The sequence below is a fragment of the Bufo bufo genome, chromosome 4 (genome assembly GCF_905171765.1).
Source record: "Bufo bufo chromosome 4, aBufBuf1.1, whole genome shotgun sequence".
Classification (NCBI taxonomy): domain Eukaryota; kingdom Metazoa; phylum Chordata; class Amphibia; order Anura; family Bufonidae; genus Bufo; species Bufo bufo.
This window is the reverse complement of record NC_053392.1, coordinates 134,287,293-134,309,505: the sequence shown is the minus strand read 5'-3', so window position 1 is coordinate 134,309,505 and position 22,213 is coordinate 134,287,293. Positions and strand designations below refer to the sequence as shown.

The 22,213-nt window shown below is 46.1% G+C and overlaps 1 protein-coding gene across 3 annotated transcripts in view; it reads left to right on the top strand.

Moving 5' to 3' along the window:
- DGKD (diacylglycerol kinase delta) overlaps positions 1–22,213 on the top strand; it is a 141,589-nt gene that overhangs the window by 70,372 nt on the left and 49,004 nt on the right. For all 3 annotated transcript variants that reach the window (XM_040427949.1, XM_040427950.1, XM_040427948.1), the window contains exons 4-10: positions 5,319–5,423; positions 6,963–7,095; positions 14,306–14,412; positions 15,309–15,434; positions 20,302–20,404; positions 21,404–21,566; positions 21,663–21,771. In XM_040427949.1, coding sequence (XP_040283883.1) covers positions 5,319–5,423; positions 6,963–7,095; positions 14,306–14,412; positions 15,309–15,434; positions 20,302–20,404; positions 21,404–21,566; positions 21,663–21,771 — 846 coding nt within the window. The remainder of the gene's footprint in view (positions 1–5,318; positions 5,424–6,962; positions 7,096–14,305; positions 14,413–15,308; positions 15,435–20,301; positions 20,405–21,403; positions 21,567–21,662; positions 21,772–22,213) is intronic.

Below are 22,213 nucleotides of genomic sequence, written 5' to 3'. Positions count from 1 at the left end.
CAAAACATGGACATCGGCAATGTGCGTTCCGCATTTTGCGCACCGCACATCGCTGGCACTAATAGAATATTCCTATTCTTGTCCGCATTCTGAGCGGATCCTTTTCCATTTAGAATGCATTAGGGCAAAACTGATCCGTTTTGGACCGCTTGTGAGAGCCCTGAACGGATCTCACAAATGGAAAACCAAAACGCCAGTGTGAAAGTAGCCTAAGCAGTGAAGAGAAGTCAGCACTGGCACGGCGCGTGCCTTCTCTTCAAACAGCTAGTCGGCGGGGTGCCAGGTGTCAGACCCCCTCCGATTTGAAATTGATGGCCTATCCTGAGGTTAGGTCATCAATATTAAAATCCCAGAAAACTCATTTAATGACTGGTTTGTACCAGGTTGGCGCCCGACGCAGGGCTGCACTGTGTGGTATTCTGGCTGGGAAAGGTTCCTTCTGGGCATAGTGTCGCCTTTGTGTGATGATACATAAGTAAATACTTCTTGTGAGCCCTGTGTGTTCTGTGCTATATTTAGAGATGGGGGAAGTAAAGATTTCATTGTTTTAACTAGAAGAATTAAATTATTGTTAGGTTTAAACAGGTTTTTTTCCTTTCCTTTTTTGCATTCATACCATTTTAATATAGTGAAACACATTTAAAGGGAGTGTCGGCTGGTAATTCTCATTCTTCTCTCACAGGGTCTATTTTCTAGAAACCCTCTGTGTGCTGTACCTGTATAAATTTTGTGTATTTTGATATTTTCCTATCTACCTTACATTCGTGTCAAATAAAGAAAACAATCTTGCACACTTAGGGTCCATTCACACGTCCGTAGTGCATTGCAGATCCGCAATACACCCGGCCGGCACCCCCATAGAACTGCCTATTCTTGTCCGCAATTGCGGACAAGAATAGGACATGTTCTATTTTTTTTTCCGGAGCCGCAGACCGGAAGATCGGGCCGTGCTCCGGAAATGCGGATGCGGAGAGCACATAGTGTGCTCTCCGCATCCATACCGTCCCCGTAGAGAAAGAATGGGTCTGCACCCGTTCCACAGAATTGCGGAACGGGTGCGGACACATTCACGGATGTGTGAATGGACCCTTAAAGGGGTTATCCAGGAATTTGATGGTCTATACTCAATAGGTAATCAATATTATCGGGGCAGACGGGCTATAGACTCTACACGGAAACATCCCAGGGGGCTGATGCCCTGGGGGCCGTCTGAGCCCTCCTCACAGCCGCCAGCCATGTTAATGATCTGATGCTCCACATCCTAAGGCAACTGGAGTAGGACAGAACGTGGCATTGGCCACAGAGGGGCAGTTTAGGGAGGTAATATGTGCTGCTGGGGCACTATTTTGCGATGCATTGTGGTATTTGGCCCTGCCGGGGTGGTATAATTTGGCACAATGTGGTAATGCTTGTCCTGCCTTCTGTCATTTTGGGTCCCACTACAAAATAGGGCCACCAGGGCCATTTAAAGTTCCCAGTCCACCCCTGAATATTAGATTGCGAAGTCCGACTCCTGGTACCCCCACCGATTAGAAATTTGAAGAGTCCGCTGCGCTCATCAGATCTGAGGTGAGTGCTGCGGCCTCCTCGCAGCATACCAAGCTCAGTGCCCTATATTGGATAGCGGCTGTGCTTGGCATTGCACTTCAGGCAGATTCACTTGAATTGGACTGAGCTGCGCCGAGGCCATGTGACCGATGTACGGTGATGTCACTGGCCTAGGAAGAGGTGTAAGCACTCACGGAGCACCGCGGCCTCTTCGAACAGCTGATCAGGGTCATTGCCGGGAGCCCGCTGATCTGATAATGATGACCTTTCCTGATAAAAGGGGCCATTAATATCAAATTCCCAGATAACTCTTTTAAACTTTTCAAAACCGTCTTTCAGTACTCACTTGCTCTGGTGGACTTGGACTGTTTATTTACTACATTACCGCATACAGAGGTAGAAAGTGTTAAATAAACGGCCTCGGTGAGCTACGACATTTTTACGTAGAGTGCCTATGCTACGTTAATACCGTCAAGCACTGTATTAATAGCTCAGTGCACCCAGAGCGCCAATTTCATTTAGCATCTGCTACACCTGTAGAGGACCAATTTTCAATAGATGGTTCCGCAAAAACTGAACGGATACTGAAGACATACGGATGCATTCCGTATCCGTTCAGTTTTTTTTACAGCCCCATTGACTTGAATAGAGCCACGGAACGTGATTTGCGGGCAATAATAGGACATGTTCTATCTTTGAACAGAAAAACGTAAATATGGAAACGGAATGCATACGGAGTACATTCCGTTTTTATTTTTTTGCGGACCCATTGAAATGAATGGTCCCGTATACAGAACGCAAAAAACGGAACGGAAACGGAAAAGAAAAACGTTTGTGTGCAAGATGCCTAAACCTGAGCGCTGCAGCCTCTAGAAACAGCTGATCAGCAGGATTGCCAGGAGTCAGACCACCACCAATCAGATATTAAAGGGGATATCCGAGACTATAAAAAGCTCCCCCATATGCCGGGCCCTTCACTTTGAATATACTTACCCCGCACGGCCGTTGCTGCTTCTCCCCGTGCGCAGATAAAAACATCCCGGGGGGGGGGGGGGGGCGAAGCAGCCAATGGCAGGCGGGGACGGGCCTTCCTAGCATCGCGGGTGACGCTAGGGAGGCTCATCCCCGTCACCGCCTGCCATTGGCTACCCTTCCCCCCTGACACCGGATGTTTTCATCCGTGTACAGGGAGAAGCAGCAGCAGCGGTGCGGGGACCAGGAGCGGCGCAGGAAGGTCCCAGCAGAGGTGAATTATCCTGTGGCGGTGCCAAATCTCCTCTAAACAGGTGTCATTTCAGGTGCTCATATGGGGAGGTGAGGCATATTTGCTTCTCTATTGGGGTCATTTATCAAACTGGTGTAAAGTAGAACTGGCTTAGTTGCCCATAGCAATCAATCAGATTCCACCCTTCATTTTCAAAAGGAGCTGTCAAAAATGAAAGGTGGAATCTGATTGGTTTCTGTGGGCAACTAAGCTAGTTCTACATTACACCAGTTTGATAAATGACCCCATATGTGCCTTGATGGTGGCCTTGTTTCAGGTCTACATTTAGGACTCGAAAACGAACTGAGTTTTCTTTCCGTGTCTGTTCAATTTTTTTGCGGACCGTATGCGAAACCATTTATTTCGATGGGTCCGCAAAAAAAACTGAAGGTACTCCGTGTGCATTCTATTTCCCTATGTCCGTATTTTTGTTCCGCAAAAAAATGTGCCATTATTGTCTGCATTACGGGGCCAGCTGTTCCGTTCAACAAAATACGGAATGCACATGGACCTCATCCGTATTTTTTGTGGACCGCAAAATACATACGATCATGTGCATGAGCCCTTGGAGATAAAAGGAGCGGCCAGGTCTCTGAAAATACTGGGCCTCATTTATTAAAACTGTCTAACATGAAAACTGTTTTATTGCCCATAACAACCAATCAGAGCTCACCTTTCATTTTTTTTTTCAGAACACTTTAAGAAATGAAAGGGGGGCTCTAATTGGTTGCTATGGGCAACTCAGACCGTTTTCCCGCTAGACAGTTTTGATAAATGAGCCCCACTCTCTTTATTTGTACCTATGTGTGGGATGTGCCATCCTGTCATCCTGCTGGCAGGAATATTACTTTGGGCTCATTCACACGAACATATAAATTTTTGCGGTCCGCAAAACACGGACCTGCAAAACATGGATACTGGCTGTGTGCGTTCCGCATTTTGCAGAACATCCAGCCCCTAGTAGAACGTTCCTATACTTGTCCATAACACAGACAAGAATAAGACATGTTCTATTTTTTTGCGGCGCCACAGAATGGGCATATGGAGGCGGATAGCACATAGTCTGCTGTCCACATCTTTTGCCGCTCTATTGAAGTGAATGGGCCGGCATCTGACCCACAAAATAATTCAAATCGGATGCGGACCATTCCCAGGGGTTATCCAACCGCTATAATGACCCCCCCCCAAATGCATGGGCACCTCATATAGATTATACTTGCCTCGCTCCCCCACACCCGCGTCACCCCTGATCTAGGGAGGCTCGTCCCCGTCGCGGCCTGCTATTGGCTGCACCCCCGTCCCCCTGACGGTGGATGTTTTGATCCACAGGACAGGGAGATGCATCAGTGGCCATATGGGAATCAGGGGCGACGCGGATGTCAGGGAGCGGGGTAAATATAATCTATATGAGCTGTATTGGCATTGGGAGGGGGGTCATTATAGGGGTTGGATAACCCCTTTAAAGGGAACCTGTCATCAACTTTATGCTGTCCTCACTGAGGGCAGCATAAATTAGTGACAGAAATGCTGATGTCAGCGGTGTGTCACTCATGAGCTAAAAGAAAGTGGTTGCTGAGAACCAGCATCATAATCATTGCAGCCCAGGCCTGGAAAAGAGTCACATCTACCTGAGAAGAGTCCTGGTTATTCCTAATCTCCTGCTCTCTCGCCCATCTGCTGATGATTGGCAGTTCTCTCCTAGAGAGAAAGGGAGAAAACTAGGTAGAAGCCGGTCAGTCATCAGCAGGTGGGCAGGAGAGCAGGACTTCATGAATAACCAGGACTCTTCTCAGGTGGCCGGGACTCTTTTCCAGGTCCAGTCTGCAATGATTGTGATGTTGGTTCTCGGCAACCACTTACTTTTAACTTATAAATGACAGACCGCTGAAATCATCTCACCTGTCTCTACTTTATACTGCCGATTAGTATGGGCAGCATAAAGGTGATGACAGGTTCCCTTTAAGCATAAGCATGTAGATGGGGATTGGAAAATCATAGACTTGTATTGTACTGTACTTTGCTGTGAATTTGCTTTGTGGAATCTGAACTGCAAATCCGTGAAAAAAAACTGCGGCTCGGATGCGAACCAGAACAACGGTCGTGTGCATGAGGCCTTATAAGGGTTTTCCGGCTATGAGAAGTTATTCCCTATCCTGTGGATAGAGGATAAGTATTAGATCAGTGGGTCCTTCTGCTGATCACTAGTGGCAAGGAATTTCGAAGCGCCACTTGCAACTGAATTTTGTCACAATGGTATTTAAACGCTGCAAACTTTGTATTTGCCACTTTTTTATGCCATAAAAATAGATTAGTGAGGCGATAAATTTCCCTCTGAAGTTTGTAGTCACTTGTTTGCATTTCCTAGGCCACTATGCACACTGGGCTTCCATGCCTTTAGCAAACAGCTGCTTCAAATGAAATCTCCTTTTGCTCTCTCCTCCTTCTCCCCAATTTTGCAGTCTCTCTTTCCCTGGCATTGCTCTTCATCCTCCTTTTCTCCTCTCAGGTATTCACTCCCTTTCGCAAACTGATACTGAGCGCAGACAACAGAAAAGACATGGAAGAATGGATGGCGGCGCTGAAGACGGTGCAGAATCGGGAACTCTTTGAGGTGAGCTGACTTGTCAGAGCTCTGCACTTGCAGTAGGATTCCAGGAGCAGCCGGGTCACTCGGCAGGGACACGTGTACATTGTATTCATTATTGTGTTCCAGAAGTGGCCAAGAGCCTGATCGTCAGCAGATAAAAGACCAATTATAGTGAAACGGACAAAACTTGTCCTTCCAGTGACCTGCGCCCCGGGTAAAGGGGCCGCTGAGGCATTTACGTGTTTTAAAGATAAAAAAAAAAAAAGAAATCACCAGATTCTACTTGGGGTCCATTCACACGTCCGTGTCACAAAACACGGACACCGGCATTTTGCAGACCGCACATCGCTGGCACATGTTCTATGTTTTTGCGGATCCGCAAATGCGGATGCAGACAGCACATTCCGGCCCCATTGAAAATGAATAGGTCCGCACCTGTTCCACAAAATTGCGGAACGGATGCGGACCCATTTTGCGGTCGTGTGAATGGACCCTTAGCCGTTCTTTAGTTACATCTGTTTCTGGGAAAGCTGAAGAAGAACTAACATTGCTGCCATTATCGCTCCCATAGGGATTGTCACCCAGCTTTACCAGGCTCTGATAATCAGTTTTCTTTTATGCGCTCCTTCTTCTTCATCACTAGGCGTCTTGGATATCATTACGGCATCATGCATACAACCGTATTTTTGGTCCACATTTTTTGCAGATTAGATGCAGATACATTGATGTCAATGGGGCCGCAAAACATGTGGACAGCACACTGGGGGAGATTTATGAAACTGGTGTAAAGTAGAACTGGCTTAGTTACCCATAGCAACCAATCGGATTCCACCTTTCATTTTTCACAGCTTCTTTTGAAAATGAAAGGTGGAATCTGATTGGTTGCTATGGGCAACTAAGCCAGTTCTACTTTACACCAGTTTCATAAATCTCCCCCACTGTGTACTTCTAGAAGATAGAACAAGGATATGGCATTTCTACAGGAGTTTAAGGAAAATGGTAGCATGCACTGTGTTTTGCGGTTCCGCGATTTGCAGACCGCAGTGTGCATGACGATGAAATATAGCAGCTTGACAGAAGAGGATTTACGTCCACCCGTACTGGTAATTGTAGAAGAAAAGTCTGCAGCAGTTGATGTGGTGCCACAAAAAACACACGTGCTCCAAGCGTTTTTTTTGCTGCGGAAAAGCCGGTGGGCTTCACCCTCTTGATTGCAAAGGATGAAATCCTCCGGGGAGGACCGCAGCATAAATTGACATGCTGCAGATTTCATTTCCGCACTTTGCTGGTACTGTACAATGCACGAAAATCAGCGGCTGCAAATCCGCAGCTATGTGGTCATGTGTGAACCCAGCCCCATAGCTCCAAGCGTCGTGCCGCAAGTCGCTGTTGTCTGCGCAAGAAATGCCTTTCCTTCTAGCTAGGTTAGGTAGTATTACTTGACTCGTTATTTGCATAACAATCCCGATAGGCAGGGCTGCCCCGGGCAGTGATCTGACCTGCCGTGCCTGCGTGTGCACACTGCCTGCAGGATCAACAGCTCTTTGTGTTTCATACTTCCAGTCTGCCCAGTACAGTATGGACCATTTCTCCGGAATGCACAACTGGTACGCCTGTTCCCATGCCCGACCCACATACTGCAACGTGTGCCGCGAAGCCCTCTCTGGGGTCACATCCCATGGACTCTCCTGCGAAGGTATGTTAGCAAATATCCTAATGTAATCCCATCTGTCCTGTTGACTTGTCCTTGTTACTATGAGGCTTCTTAGTATCAGATCTTCTGTGCCGGCTGGGAGGCGTCGCATGCCTTCTGCGTATTAGCTTTATGAAATGGTTATAAGTGGAACATGCCCTATTTATTTAATGCTGTTTAGTTAGCCGGGTTTACTATCTTCACATGTGATATAGTCCCCTTCATAGCTTTCACTGCCACAGGCCAGGGATGGGTTTACATGGCAGCAATGTGACATTATAGAAAGTGCTGGAACAAATGCGTTAAGTGTAGGTTAATGTAGAGACGTGTCATAAATTATTCCAAGGTACCACTTGGAACCAAACCAGAGTTCAGGAAATGGTTTTTTACAGTACGAATTCATTTATGAAGTTATTCACAAAGTAATGACTTCTTTGTCTTATCAGAGCGAATCGGATGTTTCATCCGAAGTCGTTTCGCTCCTCTCTACTGTGGTATTTGCCACAAGTTACATCTAAAACAATAACCCTTTATATAGCTGTCAACCAAGCCATCCCTCCAAACTCCGCTATTTGAACTTGCATGTTTGCCATACAAATTCAACCAAATTCAATGTGGCAAGTCCTTGTCTCCCCCACATTAGTGGCCAAGCGATGATGGCCCCATGCAAATAAGATGGTTGGCCAACCCGTCAATTGGCCAAAATTGACGGATCTAACCAACATAGATCTCATGTTTGTGGCCAGCTCAAAAGGGTTTTCTGGGAATTCTTCATTATTTGCAGAAGAATGACCCCTAGCATGTGTGACCTAATGATAGACTTATGCTTCTCCTTCAGTCATCCTCAGATCCCCGGTTTGTTTACTTCCGGCAGGGTTATGGAAATGGTCATCTGCTCTGCCACAGCCAATTACCAGCTTCACCAGTGACATATCCCCAAGTGGCACGTCACTGCTGAAGCCAGCCATTAGTTGCAGAAGTGCAGGTGACCATGTCCATACTCCATGGGATCCAGGCGGGAGCAGCAGATTGCAGGACCATAGGAGTCTTTAATATTATGAGTCTTTAATCGGGTCATCCACATTAGGGACCATAAGAAAATTGTGAAGAATTCCCGGAAAACCCTGTTATGGGTACGACCACATGGTACGGTCACTGTGAAGACGGCACTGTCACACATCAGTTATTTGCGCAGTTATTTCCAGCAGTTATTGGGAGCCCTAACCAGGTGCGGGTCCAAAACACAGAACAGGAGGACATCTTTCCATTATACCTGATCTGTGAGTAGGCTTCACTACTGGTTTTGGCTCACAATAAGAGTACATTCACACAACTGTATTTATGGGTCTGCATCATTTCAGTGGGGCCGTAAAAGATGTGGACAGCACACCGTGTGCACTCTGCATTCGCACTTCGCTTCCGCGGCCCCGCAAGAAAGGAAGAGCATGTCCTATTCTTCTCAGTAATTGTGGACAAAAATAGGCATTTCTGTCATAGGGCTGGCCTTGCAAAATGCGGAACGCACACGGTTGGTATCTGTGTTTTGCAGATCCGCAATTAGCGAACCGTAAAACACATACAGTCGTGTGAATGTACTGATACTCATGGAAAGTACTGACATGAAGTGTGAACTCATTGTCGAAGGAATCTGTCAGAATTAACAGGATACAGACATAATACATAGATTTTTATCCAGGTGCTAATATTATCAGTGTTATCCCAGAAGTGCTGGTTTGCCCTTGTACAGTAGGGCATTGTATGGACAATTGTGCGTTATATTACGGTTATCTGAATGACTCACTTTAAGTGTGAATAGTCTGATAACAGGGAAGTGAACTGGATTTCCTTGACCTATTGGTAGAACATAAGCTGCTGAACATCTTTGCTTTTCTTCTGCCAATTGACCTGCGGGGGCATGGTATTTATTTCCCTGAGGATTTCCTTGCTGTAGTATCAGATCTCTCTCATTTTTGTAAGTTGAGTGATCCCAATCATAGTCTATTATTGTAGTGAAAAAGGGGGTCAGTCAGCACATCCCAAAGCGCAGGGGCACGTTGCTATGGCTGGGAACAAGACTGTAAAACAAAACATGCAATGCAACAGCTCTCTGCAAACCAAATTAAGTACAAAAATGCATAATAATTGCTAGTGCTATACTTATAAATTAGAGATGCTTGGCAAGTCATTTTGTACAAAATTATTTGAGCCCGTCTGCCGCACGTCAAGGCGTTCTCTGTAAGACGGGTTCCTAACACTAAATTCTACCTGTTATGCGCCATGACGGCTACCATACAATTCAGGGAGTGTAGGTTCCACATGCATGCTGGGCCTGCTTTAATTTCTGTCATTTTTGGTGCCAAAATAGCCTCCATTATATCCAGTCAAGAACGCCTTGACGTGCGGCAGACGGGCTCAAATAATTTTGTACAAAATGATTTGCCAAGCATCTCTAATTTATAAGTATAGCACTAACAATTATTATGCATTTGTGTACTTAATTTGGTTTGCAGAGAGCTGTTGCATTGCATGTTTTGCTTTACTATATTATTGTAGTATATGGTATGTGTCATCAGAAGATGATCTATTGTTTAAATCAAGTTTTTATGTTAAACATTTTTAAAGAATTTTTGGCGATTGTTATTTTTCATTTGCCATGTCACTATCTATATTTTAAAATAATATCCTAAAGTCCTGCAGTTTTCCCACTGGCCACTAAGACTAAGGGTACATTCACACGACCGTATTTTTGGCTCCACATCCGTTCCGCTTTTGCGGAACGGGTGCGAACCCATTCATTTAAATGGGGCCGCGGCCCTGCAAAGAAGATAGAGCATGTCCTATTCTTGTCCGCGGACAAGAATAGGCATTTCTTTTATAGGGCCGGCTACATTCACACGGCCGGTATCCGTGTTTTGCGGATCCGCAATTTGAGGACCGCAAAACACATACGGTTGTGTGAATGTACCCTAAGGCTGGTTTCACATGAGCGAGTTTCACGCTCCAGACTCGCAGCGCAGTACCCGTCCTAAACTTCCAGCTTCTTGGTCTGTACAGATTACTTTACTTCAGTTATCTGCTTATCATTAGAGGCAGGACTACAATGACACATATATATATATATAACACAAGATCCACCGTTCACAATACCGTAGGTGATATCACACCTTACCTACTCCCTCCTCACCTCTGCACAGGTCACAGAGCATGCCTAGAAAACTCACCCATAGAAGTCAATGAGGTCAGCTCCTGTCCATTGTGTCTATGACCCATGGGTGGCTTCTGCACAGCCCATCTCTAAATGCTGTTAACAAGAAGTCCCATGTGGACATACCCCAAAGATTTTTTTGCAGGAACGATTTTTTTTTTTTTGTGTGGAAAGTCAGTCCCTGGAGGTAAGTCTCTGGGAACCCAGCTGCAGGTTCTGTTTTGTTAGTATCGACAGAACAAGGGCTGAAAGTGCATGGGGAATAGATAACCGCTTATTCCTGAGGGAACAGAGGATTGTGCATGATCAAATCCAACATGTCCAACCATTCATTAGACTATTGGAGATTTAGCTATTGTATGTTCAGTCAGTCGCATGCAGTATCTTGTGACAGTTTGTATGTCAGTTCTAGTGCTAGGATTGCATTGTAAAAAACAAACAGAAGAAATCCACTAACAATGGAAGCTGCGCCGATGACTACTGCCCCCTAAGCAGTTGGGTTGTTGATTGTCTAGTGTTGCTAGGCTCTATTTCTCTAAGATTCTCAAGGTGTGTCTGTCATAGAGGACTGTAGGGGTAGATTTATCAAAACTGGTGTAAAGGAAAACTGGCTTAGGGCTCATGCACACAAACGTACCTTCTTTCCATGTCCGCAAGAAAAAATGAGTTACTCCATGTGCATTGCGTTTCTGTGTGTCCGTATTTCCGTTCCGCAAAAAAATAGAACATGTCCTATTATTGTCTGCATTACGGGCAAGGATAGGACTGTTTTATTATGGGCCAGCTGTTCCGTTCCGCAAAATACGTAATGCACACGGACGTCATCCATATTTTTTGCGGATACGTTTTTTTGCGGGCCGCAAAATACATACGGTCGTGTGCATAAGGCCTTAGGCTGAGTTCACATCACCGTTTCGCTTTCCGTTCTTCTGATCCATCAAAAGAAGAGAGAGAGGAAAAAAATAGGATCCTGTAAAAAAACGGATCCTGTTGCATCAGTTGTCATCCGTTTGAGCCATTTCCGTCTGATATCCGTTTTTTTAGACGGGAAAAGAAGTCCTGCATGCAGTACTTTTGTTTCCATCTAAAAAAAAAACGTATCTCCGGCGGAAATGGCTCAAACGGATGATAGCTGATGCAACAGGATCCTGTAAAAAAAGCAGATCCTCTGCAATCTTATGCCTAACTGATGCAACAGGATCAGTTTTTTACTGGATCCTGTTTTTTTTTCTTTTCTCTTCTTCTGACGGTTCAGAAGAACGGAAAGCTAAATGGTGATGTGAATGCACCCTTGGTTGCTATGGGCAACTAAGCCAGTTTTCCTTTGCACCCGTTTGATAACTCAGGGCCATATATACATAAAGCCAGTGGGGAAGATTTATGAAAAGTGTCTAAAGGTGAAACTGTCTTTGTTGCTCATGGCAACCAATCTCGGCACTGCTTTCATTTTTCAAGCGCACCATAAGAAATGAAAGCTGCACTGTGGTTGGTTGCCATGGGCAGGAAAGACTTTTTTTTTCTTGATTCCCCCCAAATATTTGTGACTTGAGCCCTGTGGTCCATGCTCTGTGGATGTTATGTCAGATCATAGTTCTGTATGTTATCATATTAAATATATGGAGAGTGTATGAAGAGTTAAAGAGACCCTCCAGTTCAATGAACAGAACACTTGGGCCGGGTTCACATCTGAGCTCTTAATTCCAGCAGTGTGTTCTGACGGCGGTGCTGCTACATGCAGCATTTATTTTTATTTTTTGTCCGTCCGAAAGCCGGTATATATGCTGGAAAGCAGCTGGATCCACGCCGAATCCCATTACAGTGAATAGGGATCCAGCGGTGCACGGTGGTATCTGGCTATGCCGGATTTGGTAAACTCCAGAAGTCTGTTCGTCCGCCATAATAGACTGCCAGAGTTAAAACTGCAGATGTGAACCTTGCCTTTGAATGGTGCCCTCCTTTCCATCTTTTTAGGCTACTTTCACACTCGCGTTTGGTGCAGAGCCGTCATTAATCTGCACAAACGCATCCGTTCAGATAATGCAACTGTCTGCATCCGTTCAGAACGGATCCGTTTGTATTATCTTCAACATAGTCAAAACTGATCCGTCTTGAACACCATTGAAAGTCAATGGAGGATGGATCCGTTTTCTATTGTGCCAGATTGTGTCAGTGAAAACCGATCCGTCCTGACACACAATGTAAGATCCGTTTTCACTGACACAATATGGCTCCAAGCAGCGTTTTGGTGTCCGTCTCCAAAGCGGAATGGAGACGGAACGGAGGCAAACTGATGCTTTCTGAGCGGACACTTTTCCCTTCAGAATGCATTAGGGCAAACTGATCCGTTTTGAACCACTTGTGAGAGCCCCGAACAGATCTCGCAAACGGACACCAAAACGCCAGTGTGAAAGTAGCCTTAGCTGCGGATCTGTCAATTCCCTGCTCCTCTTTTTCCATTCATGATTTCCTGCACCGCTTCTCAGACTGCCTAAAGCATACTGTGAATTCGGTAACCCAAGACACCTCCAGCTGTCCTCGGATTGGGCTGCACTGCTCATGTGAACAGTGCTACCCAATCCAAGAACAGGACTGGACAAGCAAGAAGTGTCTTTGGCTACCAGATGCTCAGTATGTGGTGCGGCCATCTTGGATTCTAGAAGAGAAGCCCAAGAATTATCAGATCTGCAACTAGGGAGATGAAAAGAAGGTCATCAGGAAAGCGTTCTATTCTTCCCCGGTTAATTTCTATCTCTCTTCTTGAACAGGAGGATCACTTTAACTGATAGTAAGGGTGCATTCACACGACCGTAAGTGTTTTGCGGTCCTCAAATTGTGGATCCGCAAAACACGGATACTGGCCGTGTGCGTTCCGCATTTTGCGGACTGCACATGGCCGGCGCTATAAAGAGAATGCCTTTTCTTGTCCGCAACTGCGGACAAGAATAGGACATGCTCTATCTTTTTTGCGGGGCCACGGAACGGAACAACGGATGCGGACAGCACACGGTGTGCTGTCCGCATCTTTTGCGGCCCCATGAAAATGAATGGGTCCGCATCTGTTCCATTTATACAGTCGTGTGAATGCTCCCTGAGTCTTAAGGTGCACGTTAGAGGGGTGTGTGCTGATTCCTTCCCGAGAGTAGATGTTGGAGGAAAGAATGATCGGGCCCTTTGGATTTCAGCATGCCTAATCCTGTGTTCCCAGAGAAGATAAGTCTCTATCAGAGGAGTCCAGCATAAGCTTATATGCATGTGTATGGAGGATTCAGGAGGAATAGCTAAGTTGTATTGGCCCCTTTACTAAGGAAGACCTCCAGGACAAAGAAGTTTGTTCTAGAGACTTTGGCCCAGATTTACTAATGTATCTGCACCTTAAAATTGGTGCAATTTGGCACATCTAGGGTTTCTATACTTTTTTACCGTCATGCTCTAGAAGGATGTGGGACTTTGCAGAAAGTAGGTGTAGCTTCACATAAAGGGGTAGGCCTGCGATGTGCTATTTTGTGCCCAAATAGTGCCACATTCTAGTGTAAAAATCTGTCTCAAAGTAAGCCAACCAACAGTTGTTATAGCGTCAAAGAAAAGAGTCTAGCCCTGCACCACATTTATCATCCAGCCTGAGCCCCTGTGATAAATCTGGGGCAGGTCTAGACCATTGGTCTAAGCTTACACCATCTGTGGTCCTTTGTCTGAAACGACATACTCATGTCAGATTGGTCATTTCAGCTGGATACCCTGGCGGTCTGAGTACGGCATTTGCCAGATTTTCCTAGGCATCCTAATGATATGTCCCAGATATCAAGGTGGGTCAGGCAGCCCCCAGACATGGAGAAAGGTTGTTTCTTTTCCAATCAGACAGCACTGATTACACACATGAAGAGTGGGACATATAGACCGGAGGTTGTGCAGTCATGTGTTCCACTCATATCTGCTTATCCAAGCTGTTCCTGGACTGTCACATGATGGTTTTCATGGGTTTTCTTTGTGTTTTTCTATTCTTGTAAACAGTCTGCAAGTTTAAGTCTCACCGACGCTGTGCTGTGAGGGCCACAAACAATTGCAAATGGACCACCTTGGCTTCTATTGGAAAGGACATTATCGAGGACGAAGATGGGGTTAGTGTCATTTGTCTTAAGACAATATAAGTATGGCCTGGCATTCAGCAAAACTGAGAAATATTTGCCTGAAACCCTTGACTTGAATTAAAGATAATGAGCCCTTTATGATGGCACCCGTTAAGGTCCCTTTACACAGGACACCTATCAGACTGTGAATGAAGGTTTGTATGAAGGTTCTGTCCCGATAAACGGCCTGTGTAAAGGTACCGCCGATCACCCGATGAATGAGAAAACGATCTATCATTGGTTGAAAGCATTGTCGATAGTCAATTTACACAGGACGCTGGCCAGAAACAATGAATCTGTATGGAGATGAGCGATCACAGTAGAGATATCTCACATCCCCATACAACGGAGGTGATTGCTGCATGTAAATGCATCTCTCATCTCCAGCAGGCAGTTATCGGGAACAAACAGTTAATTCCCGATAATTCCCTGCTCAGTCAACCTGTATAAATGGGCCTTTACTTACCACTACAGCACGCCCTAAGTGGGTATTGGCCGTGCCATGTTCCTCCATTCGAGGGAATCGGAGCTGAACTGCAGGACACCAGCACCAGTAACAACACAGTGTATGGAGCCTTCCATCCACTGTATAGTGTCCGACAGCTGGTGGGGGTGCCTGGTGTCGGACCCTCACAATGTGATATTAATAATATATCCTCAGAATAGATCATCAGTATCGAAGTACCGGAAACCACCTTTCAGAGGGTACGTGAAACTCACCATTACATATACTGCTGTATGTATAGATGTACAATATATGGCATGGTTTTCTATTCTACTTTTTTCCTCTGTAAAACTTTTATCAAAAACGAATTTGAAAAACAAAAATGGGAGTAGGAGCTGCATTCTGGTACAGTATTAAAGACTGCTCTTTCTGCTATCTGTAGGTCTCAATGCCACACCAGTGGCTGGAGGGCAATTTACCTGTTAGTGCAAAATGCACTGTCTGTGAGAAGACATGTGGCAGTGTGCTGCGTCTGCAAGACTGGCAATGCCTGTGGTGCAAGGCAGCGGTAAGTCTTTCTATACACGGGGCTGAATCTCTTTATCCACATAAACCCACCATACAGGGAAGTATTGTCCCATATTGTGCTCTGCCGGATGTGGCGGGCAAGCAAGCACACCAGTGGCAGTGCTACATTTAAAATGAGCCACAATGAATGAACTCCACCGACTGGCTGCTGGCCAGTTACTATACTGTACAGAGACCATGTGCACTGCAGTAGGTGGGGAGGATGTGCTACTGGGGTAGTGGAAAATGAGAATGTGATTCTGACAGGACAGTAAGACAATCCGCTGTTAGGGACTATCGTTGTTGCTGGTAGGGAAAAGAGGTAAGGACTGTGACAATGAACGTGCCTGACATGTCCCTTTTAAGGCCCAAGTAAAGGTGATGACAGCTGATGGGTTGAGAGTTTGTTGGGCTTATTGGGTTTGTGAGATCACAAAGTGTTCACCCTTGACTGCTACTTCCCGCAGCTGCACAGCCAAGATGCCTGCACTTGGATGGAAGGGTGACCCGGTGTGCATCCCTTGGAAAGGTCCCTTTACTTGGGCTGACAGAGCAGCTGATTGTCGGGAGGGAAGCGGTCCTTCCTGATAATCTGCTGCTCTCTGGTAGAGGAGAGTACGGGGGGAGCGATCGCTAATGCCATCGCTCTTCTCCATACCGACTTGTTTGCCGGCAGCAGATCGTGTTTACACAGCATGACCTGCTGACAGTAAACGATAATTTTTGTGTGCGCACAAGCGATTCAATTTATCAGGTAATCAGTGGCAGATTTACACCGCCAGATAGTCGCTAGCAAGTGTTCCTATGAACGCTCGTTAGCAATTATCTTTTGGATTCTCTGCCTCTGCCTGTGGAAAGGGCCCTTAAACCCGCTGAGTTCAGACCTGAGTGTACCGAAGGAGCGCTCTGTATGCGCGATTGTATTGCACGTTTACAGACGCGGCTCCGGCAACAAGCAACGCCCATAGTCGCGCGTTCCCGGAAGTCTATGTACGGGAACGCGCGACACTACGCCCCAAAGAAGCTCCTGAACTTCTTGGGGCGTCGGGCGTTTTACAGCGCGATCGTACGCGCTGTAAAACGCCCGGGTGAGAACCATGCCGATAGGGAAGCATTGGTTTCTCCTTGTTGAGCGTTTTACAGCGCGTAGGAACGCGCTGTAAAACGCTCAGGTCTGAACCGGCTACAGCTCCATAGCAGGTGGAGAGTCCTTGACGTCAAGGAGGCTTATCATGATCTTTGCTGATTATGTCACTAACGTGATTGTCAGGGAATAGGCTCGTATTAGACCAGCAGATGTCTTGCAGATAACGATTATAGTTAGAAGATTTTGCGAACTCGTTAGCAACGTGCTTATCACATAGAGCGATGTTCATTCATTAATCGTTCACTACCCAGTACTACGCCTCTATGTGATGTGTAAACGAGTAGACTCCATATTATACGAACCGATCTGTGAGCAGGATGAAAGATCACAGTTGGCGAGAAACGAGCAAATCCTCACTTGTCATTTAATCGCTAGTTCAATTTCGTTTGCATTAACGACATTCGGTACACTATTCGCTCAGTCTAATCTAGGCCTTAGGCCGGTGGATCCCCTGTAGGTGGTGACCTTATAATGGCCACTGTCAATGTTATCTTCCATTTCAGTCTGCAAAACAGAGGGGGAGTGATGTCACAGATGTGAGCGTGGTGGCTGTTGAGGTCACCAGGGCTGCCCGCCCTATAAATTGAGCATCGGAACTAGTAGCAATGGCTGGATCCAAGGCTCCGTAGTGGGTAGTGTAGGAATGGGGGCTTCCCTCACTGGCTGGCTAACGCCACTGCCAGTGAGGGTTGTCAGGGACGAGTGTGGCTAACCAATCTTAAGAAGTATGAAACATTTACTGTGTCCTATATTGGAAACCTACCTCCATACTTCTGCTGTTTGGCGGGGGTCCCAAATATAACTGTCTCACACATGTACCAAGTTCATTCCATGTAGTATGTTGTAGCTGGAGAGCGGACCACAAGACATGGCTATGTTGGAGGGGATTTAATGCTCAGCGAGGCTCTAGTAGTCAGGCAGAGGGGAGATTCCCTTAAGTAAAATGAGTGCTACTGGCATATGATGAACATTTGCCACGAACCCTTTACATAGTCCAGGGGCACCTGTGCTGGTCCTCAGGGGAACAGGAACCTAGCGTAGTCACCCTGTTACTCCAGTATGTATTGCTTGATAACTGGTCCAGTTTGTTCATAGTTTGCCTTTTACGAGCAGGGAGTTTGTGACATGATCCCATGAGTAGTTCCTCTTTAATATTTGCTGCATAAACATTTTAATTGTCTCACAGTTCATTCATGGCATGAGGAAAGACAGATACTGAAAGGGCTTCTCACTTTGTTCCTGTCTGAAGGCCATTCGTATATATGTGGAATATTAAATTTTCTCCAGATTACAGTATAATTTTTATGGCTTTTGTGCATGCAAGCTAAAATAAAAGTTAATATTCCACACCCGGCTCATATAATACATAGGGTGTCAAGTGACGGACTCAATCTTCATGTACTGCAGCTTCATTTGCTTATGTCGTCACCGGCTCCTCCTCACTTTGTGCTCTTCCTTGTAACTTGTCAGTAGACTCTGTTCTCATTTGATTTCCCCGGTGTTTTAACTGTTAGAGCATGTGGCCTAATTTAGGCCATTTTTATGTTTGCTTTTATGTTTTATTAGTTTTGTATAATAAATACACTTTAAAAAAAAAATATGATTTTTTTTTTTGTGCCGCCATATTCCAAGAGTCCTAAAAAAAAATTCCAGCAAAGGAGCTGTGTTAGGGTTTTTTTTTTCTGTGGGACCAGGAAGCGGCTTGGTCCTGTGACCGCTGCAACCAATCACATCCTCAGTGGTCACAGCAGCTTGAATGGTATATCACTGCTCTGATGTAGCATTCAAGCATCTGAGACCTGTGATTGGTTGTTACAGTTACGGGACCAAGCCGCTTCCTGGTCCTGCAGGGACCAAAAGTATCCCATTGCGTCCATTAATGCCCCATATAGTGCCTTCATATTAAAAAATGTCCTGGTAATGCCCCATATAGTGCCTTCACAAAAGTAGAAAAAACTGCAGCACTTCTAGGTCTTCAAGCAGTTTCTGATTTATTTACCAAAATGTGCAATGTTTCGCCCTCACATGGTCTTTTTCAAGCATGAAAAAGACCATTGAGGTCGAAATGTCGCACGTTTTGGTGAATAAATCAGAAACTGCTTGAAGACCTGAGAGTTCTGCAGTTTTTTCTACTTTTGTGAAGTTCGGGGGGTACTACGGACTGGTACCCATCACCGCTGGCACCACCACTGTATTGGCTGAAGGAGCAGACCCGTAAGTGCAACTACAACCTTTTGTATTGAATACAATATAGTGCCTTAGTATCAAAAGTCCCCAGTGCTACCAGTAATGCCCCTCATACTGTCTCCAGCATTAAAAATTTCCCAAGAGTGCTCCCAATAATGTTGCCAGTTATGTCCCTCACAGTGCCCCTCCAGTAGTAATGGCCCCCAGACAGGGGCGGATTGGCCATAGAACCTACAGGGAAATTTCCCTGTGGACCGATGCCTTAGCCCTCCTCATAGCTAGCTAGTGGAAGTTTTTGGGGGTCTATTCTGTGCTGCTGACAGTATTTTGTGATGGACTGTGGTATTTGGCTCTGTTGGGATGGTATAATGTGCCACAATATGGTATTGCTGGTCTGCCTTCCATCAATTTGGACCCGACTACAAAACGGCGCCACTTTTAATATTTTTTCCAGGGACACTTTAAGTTCCCAGTCCGCCCCTGTCCCCAGAGTGCCCCTCCTGTAGTAATGTCCCCCACAGTGCCCACCCCCCTGTAGTTAAGGGCTCCACAGTGCTCCTTCACTAGTACTGTCCCCCACAGTGCCCCTCTGATAGTACTGTCCCCCACAGTGCCCCTCTGTTAGTACTGTCCCCCACAGTGCCCCTCTGTTAGTACTGTCCCCCACAGTGCCCCTCTGTTAGTACTGTCCCCCACAGTGCCCCTCTGTTAGTACTGTCCCCCACAGTGCCCCTCTGTTAGTACTGTCCCCCACAGTGCCCCTTTGTTAGTACTGTCCCCCACAGTGCCCCTCTGATAGTACTGTCCCCCACAGTGCCCCTCTGATAGTAATCTTCCCCACAGTGCCCCTCTGATAATACTGTCCCCCCCACAGTGTCCCTTTGATAATACTGTCCACCACAGTGTCCCTCTGATAATACTGTCCCCCACAGTGCCCCTCTGATAATACTGTCCCCCACAGTGCCCCTCTGATAATACTGTCCCCCACAGTGCCCCTCTGATAATACAGTCCCCCACAGTGCCCCTCTGATAATACGGTCCCCCACAGTGCCCCTCTGATAATACGGTCCCCCACAGTGCCCCTCTGATAATACGGTCCCCCACAGTGCCCCTCTGATAATACGGTCCCCCACAGTGCCCCTCTGATAATACGGTCCCCCACAGTGCCCCTCTGATAATACGGTCCCCCACAGTGCCCCTCTGATAATACTGTCCCCCCACAGTGCCCCTCCGATAGTAATGTCCCCCACAGTACCCCTCTGATAATAATGTCCCCCACCATTCGCTCGCGGAGAGGCCGTCGCAGCCATCTTGATTGGAGAAAAAAAACACTACATATTGCACGGTGCCGTGATGACATCATCACGCTGGCCAGATGGTTTTGAGAGAAAACTGGTAGTTCATAATGGTCAGACATCCTTCAGATCTGTCACAGGTGTCAGTGAGACGCCACACCATGTATAGACACAATTTTTTTGACATGACATTTTTCGTGATTTTCATATAAGTAATCTTCTGTTCTTAAATTCTGTAGGCACACTCCTCTTGTAAAGAACTTCTGCCAAAAAAATGTCCACTTGGCCAGTGCAAAGTATCAGTAATTCCACCAACAGCCCTCAACAGCATAGACTCTGATGGTATGTACACGTTACACTTGGTAGGTTGGGTTGGAGTTCATGTTTCGTGCCCAGCACCATTTGGCAGTCAGAGCTCAGTCCGGTTTGAGAAAACAAGTTCACATTAGGGCTCCATTCACATGTCCGCAATTCTGTTCCGCATTTTGCGGAACGGAATTGTGGACCCATTCATTTCTATGGGGACACACTATGTGCTGTCCGGATCCGGAAATGCGGATCCGCACTTCCGGCTCCGCAATTCCGTTCCCGAAAAAAAAAAAAGAACATGTCCTATTCTTGTCCGCAATTGCGGACAAGATTAAGCATTTTCTATTATAGTTCCGGCAATGTGCGGTCCTCAAAATGCGGAACGCACATTGCAGTTGTCCGTGTTTTGTGGATCCGCAAAACACATATGGATGTGTGAATGGACCCTAACTGGGGAGAGAACAGCACACTTAACTTGTGATCTTCTTTTTAGCTGCGGATCCATCAATTCCCGCTACTCTTCTGCCATCCAAGATGGCCATGCAGCTTCTCGGACTGTCTGATGCATACTGTGCATTTGGTAGCCCAAGACGCTTCCTACCCTTGGATTGGCGGACTCTGCTCACATGAACAGTGCTGGCCAATCCAAGAATAGGGCCGGACAAGTAGGAAGCCTCTTGGGCTACCAATCTACAATATGCATCAGATCTGCAAAGTGGTACGGCCATCTCAGATGGCAGAAGAGAGGCCTGAGAAATAGAGGATATGCAACTAAAAGATGAAAAGGAGGCATCGTGTATGTTCTGTTTGTTCCCCAGTTGATTGCAATATTTTTTTCTTCGAACTGGAGGGTTGCTTTAAGGACCAACAAACACTGACTCTTATGTGCATACAGAAATTATGAACAATAAATGCACGGGAAGAAGCAGTCGCAATTGCATTAGTTTGCCTGAGCATCTACCCATGTGAAAGGCCCTGAACATCTCACCGCTGAACATACCTCTTCCTTCTTGTCTTCCTCTTCTGCTCCAGGTTTCTGGAAGGCCACATGCCCCCCTTCCTGTACTAGTCCACTGCTTGTCTTTGTAAATTCAAAAAGTGGAGATAACCAAGGAGTGAAATTCCTGCGACGTTTCAAACAGCTGCTCAACCCAGCTCAAGTGTTTGACCTGATGAATGGAGGGCCTCATCTAGGGTGAGACCAAGTGGCCTTTCCACACTTTTTTCATACTTCTTTTCATACCGTACTTAAAACAAACACTGTTAAATGATGCCATTTTTTCCCCTCTAGTTTACGCTTGTTTCAAAAGTTTGACACTTTCAGAATATTGGTGTGTGGCGGTGATGGTAGCGTGGGCTGGGTCCTTTCTGAAATTGATGCCCTTAATCTACATAAACAGGTATACAAAGATTATAACAAGGGTTAATTTCCGACTCATCTCATTGCTCATATCTATTTATGATGATATGTATCTTGATTTAGCTGATATGAAGCACACAGTTGGTCATGTCTGCACAGTCCATCTTCTTGTCCAAAATAATCTTTAAAAAAGATCAGCGTGGTATACATAAATAAATGAAAAAAAATGTCACTTGCCTCACCTATCCTTCGTGGCTCCTGTTCCGAGACCACCCAATCCACCACCATTGTCTTCTTTCTGTTACAGCGATGGTTGTCCTGGCGCAAGGACATGTGACCGCTGCGGAGACAGTGTTGACCTGCTACAGCCAGTGATTGGCTGCAGTGGCATATGTCCATGAGCTGGGACATCATCGATGCAGCAGGAAGTAGAAAACAGCAAGGATAAGGCCTCTTTCACACGAGCGTGACGGATTAGGTAC